The sequence below is a fragment of the Cucurbita maxima genome, unplaced genomic scaffold, assembly GCF_002738345.1.
Source record: "Cucurbita maxima cultivar Rimu unplaced genomic scaffold, Cmax_1.0 Cma_Scf00016, whole genome shotgun sequence".
Classification (NCBI taxonomy): domain Eukaryota; kingdom Viridiplantae; phylum Streptophyta; class Magnoliopsida; order Cucurbitales; family Cucurbitaceae; genus Cucurbita; species Cucurbita maxima.
This window is the reverse complement of record NW_019272032.1, coordinates 1,975,851-1,999,022: the sequence shown is the minus strand read 5'-3', so window position 1 is coordinate 1,999,022 and position 23,172 is coordinate 1,975,851. Positions and strand designations below refer to the sequence as shown.

Sequence of the window (23,172 nt, the reverse complement as noted above, 5' to 3'; positions counted from 1 at the left end):
GCTAACGTATTGACAGATTCGTGAAAGTAAACTTATACGCAACCCCACACCAAAACAGCTTGTACATACCAAGCCACAGCCTTTTCAGCCAATTTCGCCTGGCTTAGGCACCATGCTCAAAGTTCCTCATATGATTGAACTCAGTCTTCTAGTAGCCCTCCTAAGCATAGCTTCAGAATTGATTTCTAAGGCTAACTTGGGTTGGGGAGATCTAAGGGAGTCCGAGATTTGGCTTGCCCTTTGACTTAGATCAACTACATGTGGCTAAACTCTGCTATTGAACCCACTTCTATCAAATGGCCAGTTTAAGTGTGGTATGAAAAAGCTCCCCAAGTATTTGAATGGGAAGCACATACCAGGAACGGAGAACATACGAAAGCTTTAGAATATTATTTTCGAGCACTAGAGCGAAACTCATTCTTACCATAAGCTTTTAATAAAAACACATCCAAGAACATATCATAATAATCCATCGTCAAATATTTTCTTTTTATTACTTTGGCTCAAAATGCTTCAAAAGGCAGCTCGTAACTAATATACCATGCTACATAGTTTCCTAGCCATAGATTACCAGCATTCTACATGGTTTCATGCCTAACATCCATGAGCAACTTTTTCCTTTCTGGTATATGAATTTCATTACAAGAACAAACGCCCTAAACTTTGTATTTTGAATACCAAGTAAAGTAAGAGGATATATATATATAGATGGTGGGCGTACCTGTATGTTCACCAATTTGGTTATGGAGATTGGAATCGGCTCTGAATGGTCCAAATGGCTCCTGAGGTTGCCCTCATCAGCCAGCCCGAACAGACGAGCAAATCAGCACTCACAGGCGTCTGATGACAAACAAAAAGCGAAGTGGTTGGTCATCTCAAAGCTTACTTCCCACTTAAGCATTTCGTCGAACAACTGGTACGCACAATCAAGTGATTGATGACTAATGAGCGTCGTTATGGTTTTCTACTAATAAATTATTTAACTTGGAAGCTAAATTTGATTCAACTGGATAGTGGAATTACTATTCGGTCTCGAGTAGAAAAAACTGGACTTTCTATTTTCATTAATTGTTCGAAATTCCACCACGTGATCACATCATGAACCAAGAACAGACAGAATGTAAAAAAAAAAAAAAAAACATCATTTTCATCCCATTTTAGAAGAGTTCTTCGATTTCGAAACAGAGAATTGGAAGGGAGGTGGTCGGAGCACGGCTTCCTCTGTCTCAATTGGATCTGACCTTCGTATCTACAACAAAAGACAAAAGAGGGAGCAAAAGAAACGGGAACAATCTTCAATTTGTGCACATTCATACAACAAAATTCAAGAACAAACCAGAATGAAAGAATTAGTAGTAAGAATTAATCTGGGAGAGAAGGAGAGAACCGGATCTTGGAGAACAAGTTTGGTGTCATCTTTAGCAGGCCTGAACGGCGGTTTAAGGGGCCTGTCCTTGCATTCTGCAGCATTCGTTGGATTGGTTGGAGTTGAAAGCTCTGAAGTTCTCATCGTCACTGGTTGAAGCTTCGAAAGGTTCATCGATCAGAAATTTGCAGTTTAATGGCCGATTTCCAAATTTTCTTCTTCGTCGGGGATAATAAATAAATAGGTTTAAATTTTAAAATGTTCTTTTTATTATTTCATCTTAATGTTTTATATCCATTTTTTAGTGACCAAAAATATTTTTACTTTTATTTTATTTTACATTTTTACCCCTCCCATTTTTTTATTTTATCTAATTCCATTAAATCCAAACTTTCAAACAGTACCCTCCAAATATCTCTGTTGTTTTTGTTGTGGGATTTGTTGTACGATGAAAGTCACAAATCAATTATAGGTTTATAATCAAATAATACTCTCTCATTAATATGAGGCATTTTGAGAAAGCCGAAAACAAAGCATGAGAAATTATGTGATAAAGAATCACCCTTATCAATATTTATTAGAAATAACTATTTTTAATTTTATAAATAATGTAAAACTTAAATGGTTATGGTCAATTTCACTTATTATTCTTGTGTAGATTAAAGGCGATCGGGAATAAATCCCGTGCACAAACGTCTTTTGTCTGAAAATTATAAATACCTATGTAAAATTTAGATTCGTGGATGAATGTAATTTATATCTCAAATTGAGACGGTTCCTTCAGAAAATCCCACCATCATATTTGTCATTTTTAAGTTTTAAATAATTATTGTGGTAGAATTGTACGAGCTCTTAAATCAAGTTAGATTGTAGAGTAACTCAATTTAACAAGGGATCGTTAGGCTGAGTGTGAATGTTTGATTAATCCACCACACCTAAATGGTGTGAAAGTTATCTTATTTATAATCAAATAAATTACAAGGATATGGAAATAGTAATAAATAGGAAGATACGTATGAGATATTTGCCTTATAATAAAATATCAAATATAATATATATGGTAAACTATAATTTATTACTAAATATCCTTAACACCTCACCGCAAGCTAAGCGTTGGATTTAAACGAACGTGAAGCTTGAATCTGAAAAATTCAAAGAGGTTGAGAAACACTTTTCATGAAGATGCTAACAACCCGGTTCTTGGTCATCAAAAATTGCAGAGGGATCGCCGCTCAGCGGCGATGCTGCCTTGGCTTCGGCGAGAATATGTCTAACCCATGAAGAGGGATTGTCGCTAGCGACGATGCTGCCTTGGCTCTGGTGAGAATATTTCTAACCCCAAGAAGTAGAAGGGGAAACCTAGAGCGACGATGCTGCCTTGGCTCTGGTGAGAATATTTCTAACCCCAAGAAGTAGAAGGGGAAACCTAGAGCGACGATGCTGCCTTGGCTCTGGTGAGAATATTTCTAACCCCAAGAAGTAGAAGGGGAAACCTAGAGCAACGATGCTGCCTTGGCTCTGGTGAGAATATTTCTAACCCCAAGAAGTAGAAGGGGAAACCTAGAGCAAGGGACAAAGACAATGTTGAAGCCGGAAGAGTCGCCACATTGGGCGAAGGAGCCAATTTTTGCGAGAAGGGCAGTCAGAAGAGTCGCCTCATCGGGAGAAGAAGCCAATTTTGGCAGGAAGGGCGGCGGCAACTTGGTTGACAAATAGGCCAGTGCGGCACCCAGATTCCGAAAGTAAATCTCTGCAAAAGGTTGATAGGTTTAGGTTAGAGTTTATGTGAAGGATGAAGGTTGATTGGGAAGAAAATGAGAGAGACTATATTGGCCAAGGGGAAAACCGATTAGGTTGGAAAAGGTGAGGTTGTATGTACAGAGTATGACGAAAGGTGATTTGGAGGTCAATAGGGTGGAGCCAGAGTAATCAATCGGCTCTGCCTGCGGCAGCTATGAAGACTGCCCCTGCGGCGTCAAAACCAGAAGGGGTGGTGGAGAAGAAGATTAGAGGATTTAAAAGCCATTGAAAAGAAAGAATCGGTGTTGCTAAACCTAAATGGCTCTGATACCATGTGAATGTTTGATTAATCCACCACATCTGTGAAAGTTATCTTATTTATAATCAAATAAATTACAAGGATATGAGAATAGTAATAAATATAAATAACAATAAATAGAAAGATACCTATGATAATAAGGCAAATATTATATATTTGCCTTATAATAAAATATCAAATATAATATATATGGTAAACTATAATTTATTACTAAATATCCTTAACACTGAGGATTAGGGTTGTCTTATCCTCAGATGGGAAAATATCATATCATTATGGAGAGTCGTGTTCATTTAACACGGAATGATAGTAAGCAATGACGTTGATGATCATCTACTTTTATCTATATCCAAGAGCAAACAGGCATTTTGGTGAAGAACGTGTTTATTGAGTTAAAAAAATAAGAACAAAATTCAGCCTCGAAATCAAACAAACCCACATCGGAAATAAATAAAAATCCCATCAATAATGCAACACATAAATATTATATTCAACGACGGCATCCAACGAGGTAGCGTTGAAAAACTGAGTCCTCGCCTGAGCATACCCTCTCGCAAATCGGAACCGCCCGCTTCCACCGACCACCGGCATCTCTCGGACAGTGTTGAGAATGGGGTTATGGCCAAGGATAGCGATGGAGCTGCCGTTGTACTTGCCGGAAGTGAAGACGAAGTTCATGGCCATCAAAAGCCCAATCTCGGTCTGTGCGGCAGAGGCGTAGAGGCCCTGTGACCTCCCCACCAGCTGGGATTTGGGGTGTGGGCCGACCGTCAATGGGTTGTCGAACATATTCACAAGCCCAAACAACGTGGTGTTGCTGAGCCCTGGCAACACCGCGATGCTGGTGGGCTTATTCCCGCCCACGACATCGTGCCAATACAAATGAAAATGGGTCAGCTTCTCTTTCTTCAGCCGCAACATTTTGGGGTTCAGGTTGCTGGTGAATGAGTACTCCGCCGCCATGGCTGAGCTCATGGCCATGGAGAACAAAAGAAAGCACGAAATGGCGAGTTTAGCTGCCATGGCTGCCGGAACAGAGCAAAATTTTGGGGTTTGGCAGATGAGGAAGCTAGAAGGGTAGAGTGGGTATATATATACACGTGGCGAGTCAGAGTCGCCAGCTGTGGGAATACGACTGGAGGTGTGAATTGGACTAAATTGGCAGACCGATCATTTGTCGTTTTTTCTTTTTGGCTATAATTATTATTTTTTAAAAGAATAAATTTTCATACTCATTTAAATTTTTGTTATACAAAATTTAAATATATTTTTTTAAATGAATTAAATGGAAAATTTAGATTAGTAAACTGAAAAATAAGACACTAAATGTCAAACATGGCTTCTTTGAATATTAGAAAAGTCAATGATAATATACTCTGTTTTTTCTAGATGGATTTGATTGGTTGGACTTTTAAATATTAAAAATTCAATGAATTTGATTTTTGTTTTTAATAATTTTAATTTCTTTTAAGAAAAAAATAAATAGATAATATTTCTAAAAAATTATTGAAAAGAATAAAAATATTTCAATTAAATATTGGCAAATAAATCAATAAATATGTCGTTATAATAATCATTAAATAGAAAGTGAAATGCTGCCTAATTTTGTTCTTTTACATAGATAATCACGTCACAATTGAATAATTTCTTTAATAAAGTAAATTAAAATTAGGACGTCATATTTATGAAAACAAAATAAACCAAAGTTAGGAGGGTGTCACTTCATTTGCTATTATTTTTTACCAGTTTGTGAGAGATTGAAATTGACTTGCATGTTGGTGAACGTAACATATGGTTTGATCACATATCCATTCTAAGTAATTTTTCATACAGTCAAGCTTTGATCTATGAGCTTAGTAGATGCTCATCACACTCACCTACATTCTTTAGAGTGGCCATTTTGGGGCCTTAATGGGTGATCCCGGCTGATTTAGTCCATGCAGCACTTGGACTAACTAAGAACTACAAACACCTGATGCGGTTTGACAGTTCTCATCTAGGCAGATTGCTCCCCTGTTGTTGTGTGCCAGACACAGATGTAGGAGAGAACGGATCATAAACTTGCTGCCCTCCGGAACTTGGAGGTGGCTGGCCAGAAACAAATGTCAGATTGCCACTGTAGTGTGGAGGAGCAAACCGGACATCAGATCGAGTAGCTTGCATGAGGAAACCTTGTTCAATTTGCATATGGTTCCCTGGTCTGTGAGGAAAATTGCCCACCAAATTCGGCATTTGCATTTGCATACTTGGTCTAAAGTTTCTCTGATGCAGTTGTGTCCGAGGACCTGGGTCAAGGAAAGCAGGAAGCCTAGTTGAGACCTCTTGGATTCGATGATTACCAATCTGGCTACCAGCTTGGGGTCCGGGAAATGGTTGATTCCCAACTCTGGGAAAATTTGGGGCAGCCGGATGGAAAGATGGCGCCCCAGATGCAGGCTGCTGCAATGAAGGTACGCTAGGTGAGTTTTGAATGTTCAAATTGAGCATTGGTTGAGCAGACGGGTTTGGTGGACCCCGTGGTTGAAATGTAAAGTTACTTGTATTTGTAGGTGGTGTTGGACGGGTTAAAGCAGATCCAGCAATGAAGTTACCAGCTGGGTTATGTGCTGTTGGGGGTAATAGTGCTGAAGGAACTGAAAATGGTGGGCGATGCCCTATATGGGGTGACGGAATTGGAGCCTGGGGGGTGGATGGTCCAGAAGGAAAAGATGCATATGCATCCACATTGGCTACTGCTGTATTTGCAGGTACTGCGCTAGAAGAATTCACACCCTGCAGTGGAGCTGCACGAGGTCCTAAGGGTGGGGGAAATGATAGAGCCGTCTGTCCCATGTTATTTGGACCCTGCGGTGGAGGGTGTCCAGAAAAACCAGTAGAAACTGTGCTAGGAGGTGCCAAAGGGCGATCAGGCAGTGATCCTGAAGGAAGGCTATTGGGAACATGTTGAGGAAAGGAAGAGGGAATTGATGACCCTGGCATATTTAGGAGTAGACCTGAAGGTAATGGACCACTGCCAGTGAAGTTTGGATTTGAGACGCTAGATTGAACCAATGAAGGCCGTTGAATTGTCAAAGGATGAACCCCAGGTTGACCAACATGACTGGGCTGAGTCATGAAAGGTTGCTGCATGTCTTGTGCAGGAAACTGGTGTCTGGGAGGATGAACAGGGGGGGGCCGGAAAGCTGGGTTGAAAGGAATTGGAGTAGGTGGGCGTGACAAATGGATCGGGTTGTTCGTAATTGATGGAGGATTTTGTGGGGAAATAAATCCAGGAGCAGGCGTTAAATTGTGAGAAGGGCCCCTTGGCAACCATGTGTTAGGATAATGAAACTGCCCTTGTGCTGAAGTTGGCGCATAAACCTCTCCTTGTTGCATAACCCCCTGGTTTGGCATAGGAGTTTGCCCAACATTTGATACCGTACCCTCGGCTCGGGTGGAAGAACTTTCCTGCCTAGAAACCAAATCGGACGATGTGGGACCAGTGGCCAAATTTCCCTGTGGGAAGAATTCGAGGAGTTATAAATAATGAAAATAAATTATCTCAAAGTAGATGAGAACCGTGGAGATTATCTCATTTTCTTAAAAGAAATTGACTAACCAATATTGAGGTGATTAGGAGTTCTATAACAGAAATTGCAGCGTCGATCTTATCAAATGTATCAGCTGACATGCAGACATACAGCTCTTCATAACCACTCTGAGCTTCGTGTCCATCAGTTGGTTTAATTTCGTCCTGTAAAAAGAAGAGGGGCGGGGAGACACAAGGAGTAAAACTGTGAGATCTCACATCGATTGGAGAAGGAAACAAGTGCCAGCGAGGACGCTGGCCCCGAAGGAGATGGATTGTGAGATCCCACGTCGGTTGAAGAGGGGAACTAAGCATTCTTTATAAGGGTGTGGAAACCTCTCCCTATCAGACGTGTTTTAAAACCTTGAAGGGAAGCTCGAAAGGAAAAACCCAAAGAAGACAATATCTAACAAAATTAAATACCGGCAAAATCAAAAAGCCCTGAGGTGACTTCAAACTTCAGAGCCATTCTCACAGAACAGACTCTAACTTCTAGACAAAATAAACAGCCACAGTTTGATCTAGTGAGTTTTGGAACAAATAAAAAGTAAAAGAGACTTCTGAAGAGATTCTTGACGGCTAAAAAGCCCTGAGGTGCTCTTATATTTTGCAGTAAGAATAAAAGATTAGAACAAGATGACACGCCCTGAGGTGCTCTTATATTTTGCTGGTATAGACTGTGTATAACTGTGTATAACTGTGTATAACTGGTATAGACCTTTGAATTTCATGAGTCAAAGGGATCACCTTTTCACCTGTCCCAGCTCTAATACCACAAATTTGTATTTTGGCTCCAGTTTCCTGACACGTTCAATAAGTCGAAATATACATTAAAAGTTGAAGAAAAGGGAGATAATCTTTAGCAAAACATTTCATAGTCTAGTCTAAAATGATTTTCTTACCTTTTCTAATCGCTTTTGATTTTCCCCACTGGGGCCGTATATTAAGCCAATAAAGTTGTAATCAGGATATTCTTTAACCTGCAAGGTAAATTCCACATGGTTATGGAAATAATAACTTATAACTAATAAATGTAGGGAACTGAATGGATGACTGAGCAAAACTCTCCTGTGCATTAGCAAAACATGAACTTGTTTCTTTTCATTTCTTGTGTTTAGATTTACATACTAGAGTTATTCAGCAGTCTTGACTAGGCTACCTTGTGAAGTGATTCGAATCACGAGTTTAAAAACGAGTTTTTTTTACTCTGGATCTTGATCATCAAGATAATCTGCTCGAAAACTTTTCCTTGGATTGGTTCCTTATTGTTTTTTGGATTCTTGGATAATTGAGATCTAAAGGTCTTATTCTTCAACAAGGTTGTTAGATCAAACTCCAAACACACAGCTTGGCACCAAAAATGACTAGAGGAGAATACCAATCTCATAACCCAAAAAGGAAGCTCACCTGGACAGCCTATCTTGATCACAATTAACTCCAATAACAGAAAATTGACCTCTATTAATCTTCAGCTCAAAAATCGACTCGAAAAAGGACAAAACCCGATTGATATAAAGAAAGAAATCCTCATTGCACAAGCAAGAAAGATAGTATCACATGCAAACTATAAGTAGAATATGTGTAAACTATTCCGACCAAGCTAAAGACCATCAACTGCACCTACCTACCCCTGCAAGATCAATCTCCTAAGGAAATCCACCACCAAAAGGAAGATAACGGATCCCTCTAGAAGCTAGAATCCTGCCCCTTGGTCTACTACTAATAAGGATAAGCACTAAACAATCTTGATGCAATTTCAAAGTTAGGAACACCACTTAAAACCAAAGTATTTCTTCCCAAGACAAGGAAATATCAGCTGTAATGGTGGGCAGGTCTCATGAGGACTATGTCGACCATCAGAATCAAATGAAGGTTGCAGCAATAAATTGGTAGCAACAATTAATCCTTATCAATACTCTTTCTTGTCACTTTATTACTTGTTAGAGGCACATGCACTAGCATTCTTTAGTTTTTTTTTTTTTTTTTGCAACAGATTGTTCAATTATAAGTTCTTAGAAATAAACGTAAGCTGAGCTTAAGCATCGTTATAAAATGTCCTTAATGATAATCAATAGTTCATGGGCTCAAATCCTAGGGAGCCTCCTTAGAAGGTAGAATGTTCAACTTTAACATCAAATAACATCACTAAATACACAATATACATATTCCATTAAGTGAAGGAAAATAAACAATCTCCTAACATGATTTTATTTATAAATCAAGTGAATGATCGTGATCCTCATGTAATAGGGGTATAAAAAGATCATGATTGACTTGTGAAAATAAGAATAACAGTGCTATAATTAGAAACCCTTCCAACTATGGTTATAAAAAGAATGAGACTTAAAACATATAGCTATCAGTAAGGGAAAGAGTAAATAAAATAAGAGGTTAATATGTTTCTCGTTTCTATGGCATTACCAAGCACAGAAGAAAGGTAATCCGAGACCAATCTTACCGGGAGAAGTAACTTGTCTGCTTTCAACAAGGGCCTATAATCAGGAGGGGCCTTATAACTTGGATTCAGTTTTAGTATTTCACCTGTATAATAATGATAAAAAATAAAAATAAAAATCTATAGATAGCATTCAAAACTCAAATTGAGAGCATAATAGAAACAAGACACTAACGAAGCATACCAATAACTTCACGTTTCTCAATCTCCAAAAGTTCGTTGTTTCGCACCTGTATATTATGATTAAGGCATACATCAAAATCATACAGAGAGAAAACTGTCCCTGAAAGTAATACGAGCTCTGAATTTACCTCATTAGTTGCTTGGGAACCCAGGGAATCATCAACATTCTCAGCTTCTATTGCTGAATCTTGTGTCTCTGGAACCTCCAGGGTTCCAGACTTAAGGAGTTCCATGATTTGTTCCAATCGAGTCTGCTCAAAATATGTATAACCATAGAGGCAGTTATGTCACTAAGTAGCACCTGGATGGGAATGTTCCATGCGAAACAGTCACACGGAAGACTAACATTTTAGCACCAAAAAAGAAAAGGGGAAATTCAATGGTAGCAAATTGACAATATTCAACTGTATGAAAATGGGTCAAAGATGGCTTCAAAAGAATAACATATCAATTCAAAGAAAAAACAAAGAAATATGTGTTCAGAGAGGAAGTTAACAAATCTCCTTTTCTTCATCCACAGATGATCTTATTTCAAGCCATGTTGACTGGCATCTCAACATTAAGTTACTGGTAAAGCAATAACTGGCCTAAATGATACAAATAACGCAAAACATCATCCCAAATATTAGAAGAGAAAAGGCTTAGGATTGAGATACGAGAAGGATTTTATCCCATATTATACCTTGAGATATGAGTAGGAATTTATCCAAGATACACAGTGATAGGGAGGTGTGACACTTCAAAAGCTCCACAAAATAAACAAAATAAAGGCATTTTCTATTGACTTTGAGTTGTGCCTTTAACACGTGGCATGGATACATGGATACATAGAAAAGGAAAAGAGAGAGTGCTCCACAAATACCTGATAAGCTATGAGCCTCCCCCTTCTAACTGCAGAATCCTGTGTTAGATCAGGACCCCACTTTGTTTTTCTTTGAGACTGTTTCTCATTATCTCCATTAGCTGATTCATTCCCTCCCAACTTCTTGTTCACTCGAAAGACGGGAACCAAAGATCCTGAAAGCTTGTTTTTTGGTATAACAAACCCAGTCTTCGCTGCAAACATGGAAACCTTTTGGCTTCCCATTGGTGCAGCAGATGAATTAGTTGCTCCAGACATCTTCGCATTTCCCGGTTCAATATGCGACGTCTTTTCAACCTCTGCACTCATATTGTTCACCAATCACCTAAACAACAAAAGATATATCATATGTGAGAAAACCTCAAGTACAAATAAACTTGTAATTGCCTCAAGTACAAATAAACTTGTAATTGCCATTTTACACCCTGTGTAAAGTATTCATGAACAATAGAACAAAGGAACAAGAAACTTGCATGACCCCGCGTATACATATATTATAACGGTTCAAAGAATGAAATGTGGGTAATAGGGAGGGGGTAACTATCCAGGGAAAAATTCTAGCTTGATGCTTAGAAAATTGATAAATGTAAATAGCTGAGCTTGCCATAAATATATATAACTTTCATGTGTTCTTCTCACCATGATGAGGAGAGAAAAACTCAAATCCCTGGTGGATACAACAAAAACAAAACAAAACAGAACAGAACAAAAAATCCCAGATATTTCCAACAAATAACGCCCTTAGCCAACTAAACTGCAGCGATTGCCTATTTACCAGTCGAAGCTGAACCTGCCACTGCAAGGAAACTCGATTGTGCTTCGATTTACACTGAACAACCATTTTAGTCCGCATAGCACACACAATATTATAATCACATTGACGCATTCTCTAGAACACGATATTATTCCTGATCGTGATTCATTTAGTCAGAAAATGATATTTTTACAAGAAAACACCTCCACCCCCAGATTGCAAATCTTAGCTGCTGGTCTCAAAGACAACGAAGTTCTAGCTCCCATTGGAATTACATGGCTTAATAGAGAATGATCATGCAAAACAAAAATTTGTAGCTTACTTCGAGGTTGCACCGGCGACAAGGGGGCTAAGAATTTGACAATTAGAAGTCCATTTTCTTTACCTTGCCCCAAGTCATCTCAACAACCAAACAAAAACTAGGCAGTAGAGAGATGAAAATACCTGAACCGCTGCGTTCTTCAAAATTGAATCCACAATGAAGAATTGCCGCACTTACGAGAGCACACGAAGTGCTCCGGGAAATAGCTTCAGTCAGAACAGAACAATGTTTCTCCCGTCCGGCACCTTTGTTCACAGCTCACTGGGCCGACCCGGTTAATATCCAACGTAAATAGACCCGGGCCTAATCCATACAAAGTGGGCCACATGTCTTGGCCCAATTATTTTTGGGCCTATGTGTTAACTAACCCGATAGTTTAAAGGTCAATTGTGGCAAGTAGCTAGTTTATACCCGAGTATATTCGGTCAGCTCCCCCAACCTAAGTAGCTCTTTAAAAATAAAAAATAATAAATAAATAAAAAATCAAAATTTCCGCCGCAATTTATCTAATATTTTTTAAGATAAAAAAGAATATAATTAAACTTTTATAACGTCTAAAGCCACGTCTAGCCAATACCTGCTTTGGCTCGTTATGTATCGCAGTCAATCTCACGATTTTAAAATGTATCTATTTGGGAGAGGTTTCTACACTCTTATAAATAATGTTTCGTTCTCCTCTCCAATCGACGTAGGATCTCACGAAAAAATAAACTTAATTTTCAACCACTAAATCTAAATTAGTAAAATTGATATAACGGATAAAATATATAATATAATGGATAGTTCATAAATAAATAAAAATAAAATAATAATAAGTTATTATAGTTGTAGACAAAAAAAGATTTCAATTTTGTAAGGGTATGGTTGTAGATTATTAAAATTGGAATTAATTTTGGGTAGGACATTATTCACTTGCCGGCAGTTCGGGTGGACAGACAGGGTGGCGTGAATGACCGACATTATCAGCATAGACACGCTTGTCGGATAAATCGGAATTATTACGTACAAAAAAACATTAATTCCAAACAAAAATAAAATAAAATTTTAAATTCAAATAATTATCAAATTTATCGATAAGAAATAAGTTGTGGCTCGGTTTTCTCTCTCTCTTGTTTGGTGGCTTGATTTTCTTCGTAATTCAATTTTACTCCTAACATAAAAGTGTGAAAATTTTAATTTTTAACCTAAAAAATAAGTTACTGCTGTCGTTTGTCAATTATTCTAAAATTACTTATTTTCAATTAAATAATTAAAAAATCAATTTTTTAAAAGAACAAATATATTAGAAATTAAAATCGAAAAGTTTATGATAAATTAGTCGAAATGAACCAAATAAATAGTAAATTCTTATTATTAATGGCAAGACGACATCTAAGGTTGTTGCACGTTGCAACATGTATATATGAGAGGTCTCTTACGCATATATTGTGGCTACCTAATTAACCTACCTGTATGGCAAACATTTAATGAGGTTTTTTTTTTTTTTTTCAATTGTTTTTAATAAATATAAAATTTAAAAAATATTGAATAAATCAATAATTTATTAGTGAACTTATAATTTTGGTCCCTAATTTTAACAATTCTATTCATGTGCTTTAAAATTTATTTTTAACATAATAAATTAATTTAATTTTTACGAACTTTTGTAATTTTAATATAATGCATTTATTATTTTATATAGGCGTTAGATTATGGTAACACAATAGAGACGTATTAATGCATCTTTGAAAAGCGTACAATTTTTAAATTTTGAGATAATAGATTAAAAAACACAAATTTAAAAATATTATTTATTTATATAAAATTATAAAAAATGTTATTCTCGGATATTACATAAAATTGTAAACTTTTTAAGAGATAACTTACTAATATTATGGCCCAAAAAAAAAATACTAATATTATTAAATTTTTAATTTGGCGTTTAATAGATATTTAAATTTTTACTTCTCAACTTTATAATTATTAAATGTTTTTGACCTATTGAAATTCGCTTTTAAAGAAATAACAGGTAAAATATAAATTAAATATAGAAAAATTAAGACAAGCACACAAGAATTTGAAGTAAGTGGAATCCGTGTAAATCAGCAAGGACCATCTTGCAAGACTAAATACTTTTGGGTGGCCGATAGTGAAGTAGTACCGTGAGGGAATGGTGAAAAGAACCCCCATCGAAAAGTGAAATAGAACATGAAACTGTAAGCTTTGAAGCAGTGGGAGGAAACCATAACTCTGACCGTGTGCCTGTTGAAGAATGGATCGAAGTCAATATAATTTAATAATGCATAAAATTAAATTATATATATTTTTAAAAGAATTTAAGTTATAAGTAATGAATGATAAGATAATCATGAAGGTAACGAGTGGTCACAATAAGTGCTAAACCAATCACTACCACCCACTCTCTTTAATTCCCGTTCACCATAAAAACCCACTGCCCCTCCTCCCCGCCCACTCCGCCCATTCCGCCCAATTCCCAGTGCCACCGCTCCCTCCAAAGCAATCATGACCTCCAAATCGCCTTCAACTAATTTGGCTATGTCATGCGCCCTGGCGCTGCTCTTCCTGGGCTTGGTGACCTCAAACGTAGACCAGGACAGAGCCGAGTGCACAGACCAAGTGGTCGGGCTAGCGACTTGCCTGCCGTACGTGGGCGGCGAGGCGAAAGCGCCCACACCTGACTGCTGCAGCGGCCTCAGGCTTGTGGTTCAAAAGAGCATGAAATGTCTCTGCGTGCTGATAAAGGACCGTAATGACCCGACTCTGGGACTCAAAGTGAACCTTACGCTCGCTCTTGGACTACCTAATGTATGCCACACCCCGGCCAATGTAACAGATTGTATCGGTAATTGATTCGTTCGTGATTCATATGTTGTATCATTATTGATGTAATCTTTGACGTTAATTGTTGGAGTACGTGAATTACAGGGCTTCTCCATCTGCCACCCAACTCCGCCGAAGCCAAGGATTTTCTGGGGCTGAGCGCCAAGGGAGCAAATGTTACATCTGCTCCCGCTGGTAACGATACTTGTTAATTTCTTTTAGAGTAAGAACGAGAAACATAAATGATTAGAGGTATTTCATAATAGAGTAGTAATTAGATGTATTTCTATTTGATCTTGACATTAATTAATCGTTAACGTATGCTAATTAGTCTAACGAAATATGTTTTAATTTGTTGCAGCGAGTAGCAATCCCACACAAAAGCCTGAAGTAAAAAATGACGGTGGAATGAGAAAACAATGGGTGGGGGTCGAGATTTTTATTTCATGTATTGTTCTATTCACTTCTATTTGGTAGTGTACCATTTTTAGTTCTCTCAAACTCGAAAAAATAAAATAAATATTTCATTAATTAATCATGTGATAATGGAATTATTATCCGTTTTTTTTATATTGTTATAGAATAAATGTTTTTTAATTTTATCAAAAAGTTGTACAGTTTATAGTTGTTTTTCAAATAAATTAATAACACTATTTTTTAAAAGTTCAAGAGTACTTTTGTATCAGCTTCACAATTTTAAAACACAGAGGTTTCAAGGAATGTTTTATTCTCCTCTCTCTGAGATCTTACAATCCAACTCTTTTGGGGCTCAACGTTCTTGCTCGCACACCGCCCCGTGTCTAACTTTGCTACAATTTGTAAAAGTCAAAGTCCACCACCAGCAAATATTATCCGGTTTGGCTCATTACATATTATCATCAACCTCACGATTTTTAAATGGGTCTACTAGGGATCTCACAAATTTTATTAATTCAACCTAATATAACATTATGTATGCGTGTGTTTCTATTGTTATTACATAATATTTTTTTTATTATATTGATATAATTTTTATTTTAGAACAAAATAATCCTTGACGACTCCATATGATATATGATGATGTTTCTAAAGATAGCATATGGTCTTTAAAATATTAATTCAATCAATCACATATTATAGAACACGACAAATTTGGATTGAAGAAATTGTGTATCTGAAGATTTCTTGTCATCTTAAAACGCTTCTTCAATCAATCAAATATTATATAACATGACAATCTAGAAGACAATTCGCCATTATTATTATTATTATTATTATTATTATTATTATTATTATTATTATTATTATTATTATTATTATTATTTTCAACCACAAAAATTTTCATGATTAAAATGGGACGGACGAATAGGAAAATAATAAAATTAAATCATAAAATTAATTTTTTAGAACATAATAAATAAGTGAGTAATTTCAATAATGTAAGATTTAAATATTATATTTCTCCTAATTTTAATTAATGGATTGAGGTAAGCCGAGATTTAATTTAATTATTTTGATTTAAATTATGATAGGGATAATTAGAAATATTTAAAATTGGGATCCAATAATAATTTAAATTAAATTTAAATTAGTTAATTATACCTCCATATTACAGGCTTTGAAACGGGGATTCTGCTAAAATCCAATTTGAGAGAGATAAGGGTGATTAGCCGCGTAACAAAGACAAGATTTTTAGCTAAACATAGTCAATCTTGATCAACAAGAATCCGTACGCCGCACCAAATCGATTGCTCGCTCCAACCCCTCTTTCCGAAGTTCAAACAATCTTTCATTTCTGCCTTCTCCAAGAACACAGCCATGGCGCCGACCCCTAAATCTCATCTGGGTGTAATTTTTTTCACCTTCATCGCCTTCTTGGCTTCGATTTCTGAGCTTGCTGTGGCCGGATCCGATGCTCCCACTGTCTATGATATCCTCCCCCAATATGGGCTTCCGAGTGGCCTCTTACCTGACTCTGTCGTCGATTACTCCCTCTCTTCCGATGGTCAATTTGTTGTTCATTTGGCCAAACCCTGTTATATCAACTTCGATTACTTGGTTTATTACGACAAGACCATTACTGGGAAGCTCAAATACGGCTCCATCACTGATCTCGATGGTATCGAGGTTCGGAAATTCTTGATGTGGCTCGATGTGAAGGAAATCAGAGTCGATTTGCCGCCTTCTGATAACATCTACTTCCAAGTTGGATTTATCAATAAGAAGCTCGACATCGATCAGTTTAAGACCGTTCATTCATGCCGGGACGATGGTTTGGGCTCTTGTCTTGACTCCTGGAAACGGATTCTTGAGGTATATTCTTAGCCGCCATTCGCTATTGTCAAATCTTTCCTGCTTTGGATTATCTACTTTCGAATCTTGTTTAACTCATGGGTATCTGTTAGTAATCGCTCTGGTTTGTTCATGATTAGAACTCTTTGATTTTGGTACTTTTTATTGTTCTTCCATTTGATGCAGTAAAATTTGTTCAAGATGTTTGACAGATTCTTTGGACTTGAGAGAAATCTTGCATATAAAACACGATGGCGTGTATGAACTCGATTATTAAATGAAACCAGTTCAAGAGAATTTAGACCTTTGTTCTGTCAAAATTTATATTTGGTACCCCACATCGAATATTTCTTTTCAAGCGTTGATTTTTGGTGAGCGCATCATTCTGTGTCTTGAAGTTATCATCTTGTTGGGCAGCCTTTGTCATGACGTGATCAGGATTTTTTTGGTAGAAAATTGTTTGCTCATCTTTTTAAATAGGCAATGAACGAATTTATTGACCAAAACACATAAACGATATACAAAAAGGAGAAGGAATAACTCCAAATGGTCAAGGGAATTACGAAAAGGACTTCCACCCAAGGGAAAATTGTTTGGTTGTCATTCAGGATGTTTGATGGCTTTGATCCAATTTTATAGAACCAAACCATTTTGAAGCATTTTAATGTCTATACCCCTTTTGAATTCCTTTGCTATAAGAAAATTGAACCTCTGAACAATAATCTGGACCTTGAGGAGCCTCGTCTTTCGCTCTTCTCAGTTCTCTGAAATGTTCTGAGATAACGTCAGTGTTTAATTAGTTTTTGACCTTCATATGAAGAAAATGAGGAATATGAACTCAAATTGGCTGATCTTGGCTCTGTCCAGGTTGATTCAGTTAAGTTTCGGCGAGTTGCATCACACCTTTATCGAGTTTAAATTATATTTCATAGTCATTAGGCTGCAACTGTCATATATTGTTATTCAGGACTTGTCACAACTTCAGTGAACAGGTGATCAGATTAAGCTAGACTGCCTTCATTTTGTCTCCTCTATTCTGTTGATGTTATTGTTTCAAATTCTGCTGATGTGATCTTCCAATGAAATGGCCATTTTGGTTGATCGATAATCCAATATGCTAGTTTCAACGAATCTCGTTCTTTAAATTTCATAGCTGCTTGGATTTGGATCAACTCATTGCACATGGCCACTCTGTTTCTCTCACTTATTGCTTGATCACATTGAAACTTCTCGAACATGTTGCTGTTAATTTATATTGGTCTTTGGCATTAGCTAGCTTATCCAGGGGGAATTGTGCAAGATATGCTCAATTACAGGGTTGCTTTGTCTTTTAAGCACCAATATGCTTCACTAGGTTCAAAAAGCTTACTCACTTGTTGCAAATAAGTTAAAAGAATGTTACAAAGTGAGTATGGTTGGAGAGTGATTCTATCATGCTAATACTTTTTCATTGGTGATCACAGCTCCCAACTCCAGTTGATGACATCCAGATGCTAGTCACCGAGTAGCTCTTCGTCCCTTGTCCGAGTTTTTGACCTTCTTGCTGCATTATCTAAATGATCAGAAGAAGAAGTTTAGTAGTTTTCGGTACGTGGTCTCAGTTTAGACGGCAAAATATGAATGTCTATCTTGGTAGACCTATGATGTAAGCCACTATGATGGTATGTTAAATATTAGGTGAGTCTTCTGTTTGATCCTCAGAAAAAGTGCCTAAAACATTGGCATTTGAGGAACTATAAACTGAATGGATATGAATGAGATGTGATATTAAATAGTAAGAATTTGCTCACGTTTTTTATACTACGTTGCTGCTTACTCGTTGAATATGATTTAAGATCACCAAAGAATCTCTTTTCTTTTTCAATTGTCTATGTTTCTTAGATTCTCTGAATTGTAGTCTTGAAATAGTTCATGGTGTTTGGTTGTGCTGCATGTTTCATCTTTATGGAGAATGAGATTTCTTTCAGATTCAATGGAATGGGGAATTATTTGACGATATTGGCTTATGTTTCATAAAGTTTTCTACTCAAGTCTCCATTAGTATCTAAATATTAGATGAATTCGTATTCAATCCAAATGGTAAGGATTATGTTGTGTTAGATCTGTTTGGGTTTATTATGTTAATGAGATTTTTATTATTAATGTAATATGTACGATGGATAAGTATTCTTTTTTAAAAAATAATTATAAAAAAAGAAATAACTTGACGACATGAGTTGGGTTGCGAGACCTATTCGAGTTATCTAGGTCCCAAAATTTTCAGTAGTGAAGTTAGGGTGGTGATCCATTCGACGTCGAGTTAGGTGTCAACCCAACTCCATCGATAGGTGATCACCAACAAAAAGAAAGAAAGATCGATAAAAGAATAAGAACCTTTGTATTTATTGGTAAGACGGTCATAAAGTAGAATTTTCTCGAAACTTAAAAAAGGGAAAAGAAAGTCATATTGTTGTATCGAACAAACAATTAAATTATAATAAAAATTATAGCATGTGGTTAATGTTGAGCAATGTCTGGAAAAGGGTTGTCAAATCATGTCTGGAATATCTCACTTTTCCGGTCACAAAGCTTTACCTTTCATCATCTTGCCTATAAAACGCACCTCCGTTGCCATTTCCACTCCCAAGCAGCTCAGCCACCCATTTCTCCCTCGAAATCAAAGCCAATTGCTGCAATGGAAAGCTACAGAGACATTTTCATTCAAGTGCAGACCACCAACAAGGACCAAACTTTCCCCAGAAGGAAGTTAATGGTGACGACGACAGAGGACACGAAAGACGACATCAATGAAAGAGCTGAAGCCTTTATCAGCCACTTCCATAATCAGCTCAACCGTCGTCCCTGGGAGACGATCCCACAAGCAAAGATCTGAACTATAAATCACCTTAGCCTTCTTGCAATGGCAACAAGTTCCTGGAGTTGCTTCGTTCCTTTTAATCTCCTTTGATTGATCATCATTTATATTCTAAGAACTTTATAGATGATCATAAATTTTCATTTCACAAGTAAAACCAGAAACCAACTAATCGTGACGACCCGTAAATCAAATGTTGTTTATATTGTAATGAAATGTTTATATTCACAAGGCATCTCTAAGATTATATAGTAATAGCATAAGATCCCCCACAAAATAAACAAACTAGTCTGAGATTGATTGATGGACAAGATTTACTTACAAGTATTTGCTTTCTGTTCATGAATGTAATGAAATGGTCTCAGAACTCTAAGCCAAAAGCAAATTCTAGAACTAATCCCTCTTCTCATGCCTGGAGCACTTGACAATGCACAATATGACTCTTCAACCCGCTTCGCCCAGCTATGCTCGACAATAAATTTGTAACTAACGTCCTCAGGGGACCTTTCCCAGCAATATTTTCCCATAGGTGAGGATTGCTCTCGACACTTTTATCCAGACTCGAAACGTCGACAAGGCTGATACTCATGTTGTTGCGTATAATGCAAAGCTTCCCATTAAGCGAAACGAGCGCAGCAGCCTCCAGAGCATGAGAACTTCCAAGATGGAGCTTGCTATCCATGAATTTGTTCCATGAGTCTGTTGCACTATCATAAACCCTTAGCTTGCATCCATCACTGCAATCCAAGGCATAAAGTTGTCCATTCAAAGAAATACTTGGGTTTCGCCAGCCAGCGATCATACCGTCACTAACCGACGTCCAAGTATTAGTTTCAGGAGAATAGGCTTCGCTCATGACCTCTCTGCGAGCTCCGAGTCCTTTAAGGAACCACAACCCGTCATGAACTACACCAATTAATGGCACCATAGCTGAGCTCATATCTGAAATAAAGCTCCATTTGTTCTTGTTGGGATCATAAACTTCAGCAGAACGAAGAGTTCTCTGGATCCCCTCACATTCACCGCCAGCAACATAAAGGCAGTTGTTTATAACACAAGAACCGAAACAATGACGTTTTCGAAGCATATCAGGTGCTCTATGCCATTTGTTTGTACGGGCACTGTAGAAAATCACGCGCCTCATCGATCCCCTTATTGGATCTTTCCCTCCAAATAAGTATAGGTGGCAACCGCTAAGAACAGCACAGCCAAAACCAAGAGCCTCAGAGTATTCGACGGGAAGGGGTGGAAGTGATTGCCAAAGCTGGTAGGTCGGATCAAAAGCATGCCACGAGATCCTTCGATCACGGTCTCTTTTGATAACATAGACCCACTCATCTGCCATGCCAAGACTTTTCCTTAGAGAATAATAAAAGTTTCCCATCAGAAGTCGATACCATCTCTTGCAAACAAGGCGGAGTTTCCTATGTTCCACTCGAGGGACTCGAATCAGACAAGCAATGGCAAGATCATCTGGAAGGCCTGGTAGAAGCGGAGGCTGGACTCGGGTCCTTTCTCTCCGTGAAGTTTTACTTCTATGCGCATTTGGATTAATATCAGGCTGGATACATATTTTTGAGCCAGGGACGAATTTTCTAGCTCCAACAACTGTCTTCAAGCCTGAGTCTACTTTGCAATAGCATGACACAGAATCAACCTACAACATATTTCCAGTTAGATGCAAAAATTTGCATATCAACTAACCAAAAAGGAAAAACAAAGACAAAGATAACCCATACGAAAACCAGTGGATCGTCTATGACATTCAGTTCGAAGTCCTAAGTTTTGCCCCTATATTTGGATAGTTGGTATTATGTGTCTAAGGACAGTACGACATCCGAGAATTACACCGCAACTTCTATCTTTAGTTCAATAGGACTAAAGGGCACAGCTCCTATGGTGGCCTGGCTGCATAAAGGGAATTCGGAACCAACCACGCCGTGAGGAAGACCATAACAAACTGTAATATGTTAAAAGGTTTGAGCACATCACATCACTTCCTCCAAGATGCGCATACTCGTAAAAATCAACGGGAAACAACGAAAAGTCTCACTCAATATACACCTACTAGAGGATATATTAAATTTATCTTAGGAAGCTTATTGTAACAACCCAAGCTCACAGCTAGCAGATATTGTCCTCTTTGGGTTTTCCCTTTCGGGTTTCCCCTTAAGGTTTTTAAAACGCGTCTACTAGGGAGAGGTTTTCACACCCTTCTATAAAGAAGCCGTCACTCCCCTCTCCAACCAATGTGGGATCTCACACTAATCCGGCATATTCTTAGTCGAATCAATTCGCCTATCAGTGAATCTTTAAAAATCGACATGGATCTAACACTCTGTGCAACTCGAATCTGCGGCGACATTTTGTTCATATTTCATAACCCTCATAAGTTCCTCCAAGATGCAGCTTCAAAAGAAGTAATAGAATAAAACCAGAACAATTTGTTCCAAAACAAACCCAAAATCCGATGAAAAACTTAACTAGAGTTTACTTTAAAACTAAGCATCGTTGTGAACATACTTGGAATCAATTCTGAAAGAATATTGACAACAAAATCCAGCATTCAGAACGCAAAAAAGCAAATCTCAGAAGGATAATTAGAATATTCAACAGAATGCTGATGAAATAAGCCACGAATTGGGCACAATCCCGGGAACCTAAAAAAATCCACCGCAGAAAACCCCAATAATCGAAGTAAGATACGAGAATCATCGCATACGAATCAAACTTCAAATTCTTTCTCAAATTACAGTGCATTAGCTAAAACCCACTACGATTTTACTAGAAATTCACGAAGTAAAACCAGTATAGAAGAAATGCGAGGAGTTGCGGCGAAGAAAAGCGCTCGTAATCGAAATTACCCAGAAGCAGTTCCACAGATCACTTAATTGGCAGTAAATTAAGTATAAATTTCGATTCAACTAACCAGTGGAGCTTGAATTCGAAATCCCCTTTGAGCACTTGAAGATTGTTCAACCGATGCGTTCATTTCGAAAGCAAAGAACCATATATTCAATTTGTAGGCGCACCCAGCATCCAAAGCGAGGTTAAAAGAGGCCAAGTAGAGTCGGATCACGAACCCTTTGAGCTAAAAACTTGAACCCTTGAAAAATCTGATCTAACAGAAGGAATTAACCCCAATAACCGCTTAGAAGGACTACAAAGCGTGAGAAAAAGGGAACCCGGATTCTCTTTCTCTCTCTCTCTCCTACGCGCACACAAAAACGCAGAGAGAACCAGTCCACTCTCCTCCCTTCTTCTCTGGTAGCTAAACTAAAAGGAAACAATTACATGCTACAGATGGGACGCTGTGCTACACCCAAATACTGATTTTTTCTTCCTTTTTTTTTTTTTTTTTTTTTTGTCTCCAAGCGAATATAAACAAAATTTATGGACAGCACCTAAAGTTCCATTGTTTAATTAAGTTTTTTGAAGTCTGACAAAAAGACAAGGAACTCTAATGAGAAGGGTCCTCTTTGTTGTTACCATTAATGGGTTTAATGGGTCAAAACCCAATTTTTAGGGGGAAGAGAGAGACAGAGAGAGAGAGAGAGACAAGTCAATGGAACCCTTCCTCTCTTACCCATTTCACAAATCCCTTCTAGCTTTTTTTTTTTTTTTCGTTCTTTTTTTTTTTTTTTTTTTTTTTTTTTTT

General features: G+C 37.5%; 6 protein-coding genes across 9 annotated transcripts; 2 read left to right on the top strand and 4 right to left on the bottom strand.

The window, feature by feature from the left end:
- Positions 1-982: 982 nt before the first annotated feature.
- Positions 983-1,658, bottom strand: LOC111491196. The gene is made up of 2 exons (XM_023139992.1): positions 1,388-1,658; positions 983-1,249 (listed from the first exon to the last, which is right to left on the bottom strand). Exons 1-2 carry the CDS (start codon positions 1,538-1,540, stop codon positions 1,148-1,150), a joined length of 255 nt encoding a protein of 84 aa, XP_022995760.1. The 5' UTR covers positions 1,541-1,658; the 3' UTR covers positions 983-1,147.
- A 2,133-nt stretch (positions 1,659-3,791) lies between these two features.
- On the bottom strand, positions 3,792-4,508 carry LOC111491295 (dirigent protein 22-like). The gene has a single exon (XM_023140146.1). It carries the CDS (start codon positions 4,446-4,448, stop codon positions 3,888-3,890), a length of 561 nt encoding a protein of 186 aa, XP_022995914.1. The 5' UTR covers positions 4,449-4,508; the 3' UTR covers positions 3,792-3,887.
- A 665-nt stretch (positions 4,509-5,173) lies between these two features.
- Positions 5,174-11,799, bottom strand: LOC111491294 (leucine-rich repeat extensin-like protein 5). Of its 3 annotated transcripts, XM_023140144.1 has the most exons (9): positions 11,692-11,799; positions 10,494-10,818; positions 9,760-9,882; positions 9,633-9,678; positions 9,452-9,534; positions 7,896-7,973; positions 7,741-7,794; positions 7,024-7,158; positions 5,181-6,920 (listed from the first exon to the last, which is right to left on the bottom strand). In XM_023140144.1, exons 2-9 carry the CDS (start codon positions 10,800-10,802, stop codon positions 5,418-5,420), a joined length of 2,331 nt encoding a protein of 776 aa, XP_022995912.1. In that variant the 5' UTR covers positions 10,803-10,818; positions 11,692-11,799; the 3' UTR covers positions 5,181-5,417. The 3 variants fall into 3 exon arrangements, with proteins under 3 accessions (XP_022995911.1, XP_022995912.1, XP_022995913.1); XM_023140143.1 differs by having other exon boundaries at positions 5,174-6,920; positions 9,633-9,882; XM_023140145.1 differs by lacking the exon at positions 11,692-11,799 and having other exon boundaries at positions 9,760-9,932; positions 10,494-10,578.
- Positions 11,800-13,949: 2,150 nt separating this feature from the next.
- Positions 13,950-14,927, top strand: LOC111491205 (protein YLS3-like). Of its 2 annotated transcripts, none has more exons than XM_023140002.1 (3): positions 13,950-14,411; positions 14,495-14,641; positions 14,751-14,872. In XM_023140002.1, the coding sequence occupies exons 1-2, from the start codon at positions 14,072-14,074 to the stop codon at positions 14,599-14,601; spliced, it is 447 nt and encodes a 148-aa protein (XP_022995770.1). In that variant the 5' UTR covers positions 13,950-14,071; the 3' UTR covers positions 14,602-14,641; positions 14,751-14,872. The 2 variants fall into 2 exon arrangements, with proteins under 2 accessions (XP_022995770.1, XP_022995769.1); XM_023140001.1 differs by having other exon boundaries at positions 13,952-14,411; positions 14,495-14,584; positions 14,751-14,927.
- Positions 14,928-16,025: 1,098 nt separating this feature from the next.
- LOC111491311 lies at positions 16,026-18,484 on the top strand. Its single transcript, XM_023140181.1, has 2 exons — positions 16,026-16,681; positions 18,124-18,484. Exons 1-2 carry the CDS (start codon positions 16,187-16,189, stop codon positions 18,166-18,168), a joined length of 540 nt encoding a protein of 179 aa, XP_022995949.1. The 5' UTR covers positions 16,026-16,186; the 3' UTR covers positions 18,169-18,484.
- Positions 18,485-19,596: 1,112 nt separating this feature from the next.
- Positions 19,597-22,896, bottom strand: LOC111491430 (F-box/kelch-repeat protein At1g55270-like). Its single transcript, XM_023140342.1, has 3 exons — positions 22,444-22,896; positions 19,659-21,171; positions 19,597-19,618 (listed from the first exon to the last, which is right to left on the bottom strand). The coding sequence occupies exons 1-2, from the start codon at positions 22,504-22,506 to the stop codon at positions 19,921-19,923; spliced, it is 1,314 nt and encodes a 437-aa protein (XP_022996110.1). The 5' UTR covers positions 22,507-22,896; the 3' UTR covers positions 19,597-19,618; positions 19,659-19,920.
- Positions 22,897-23,172: the final 276 nt, after the last annotated feature.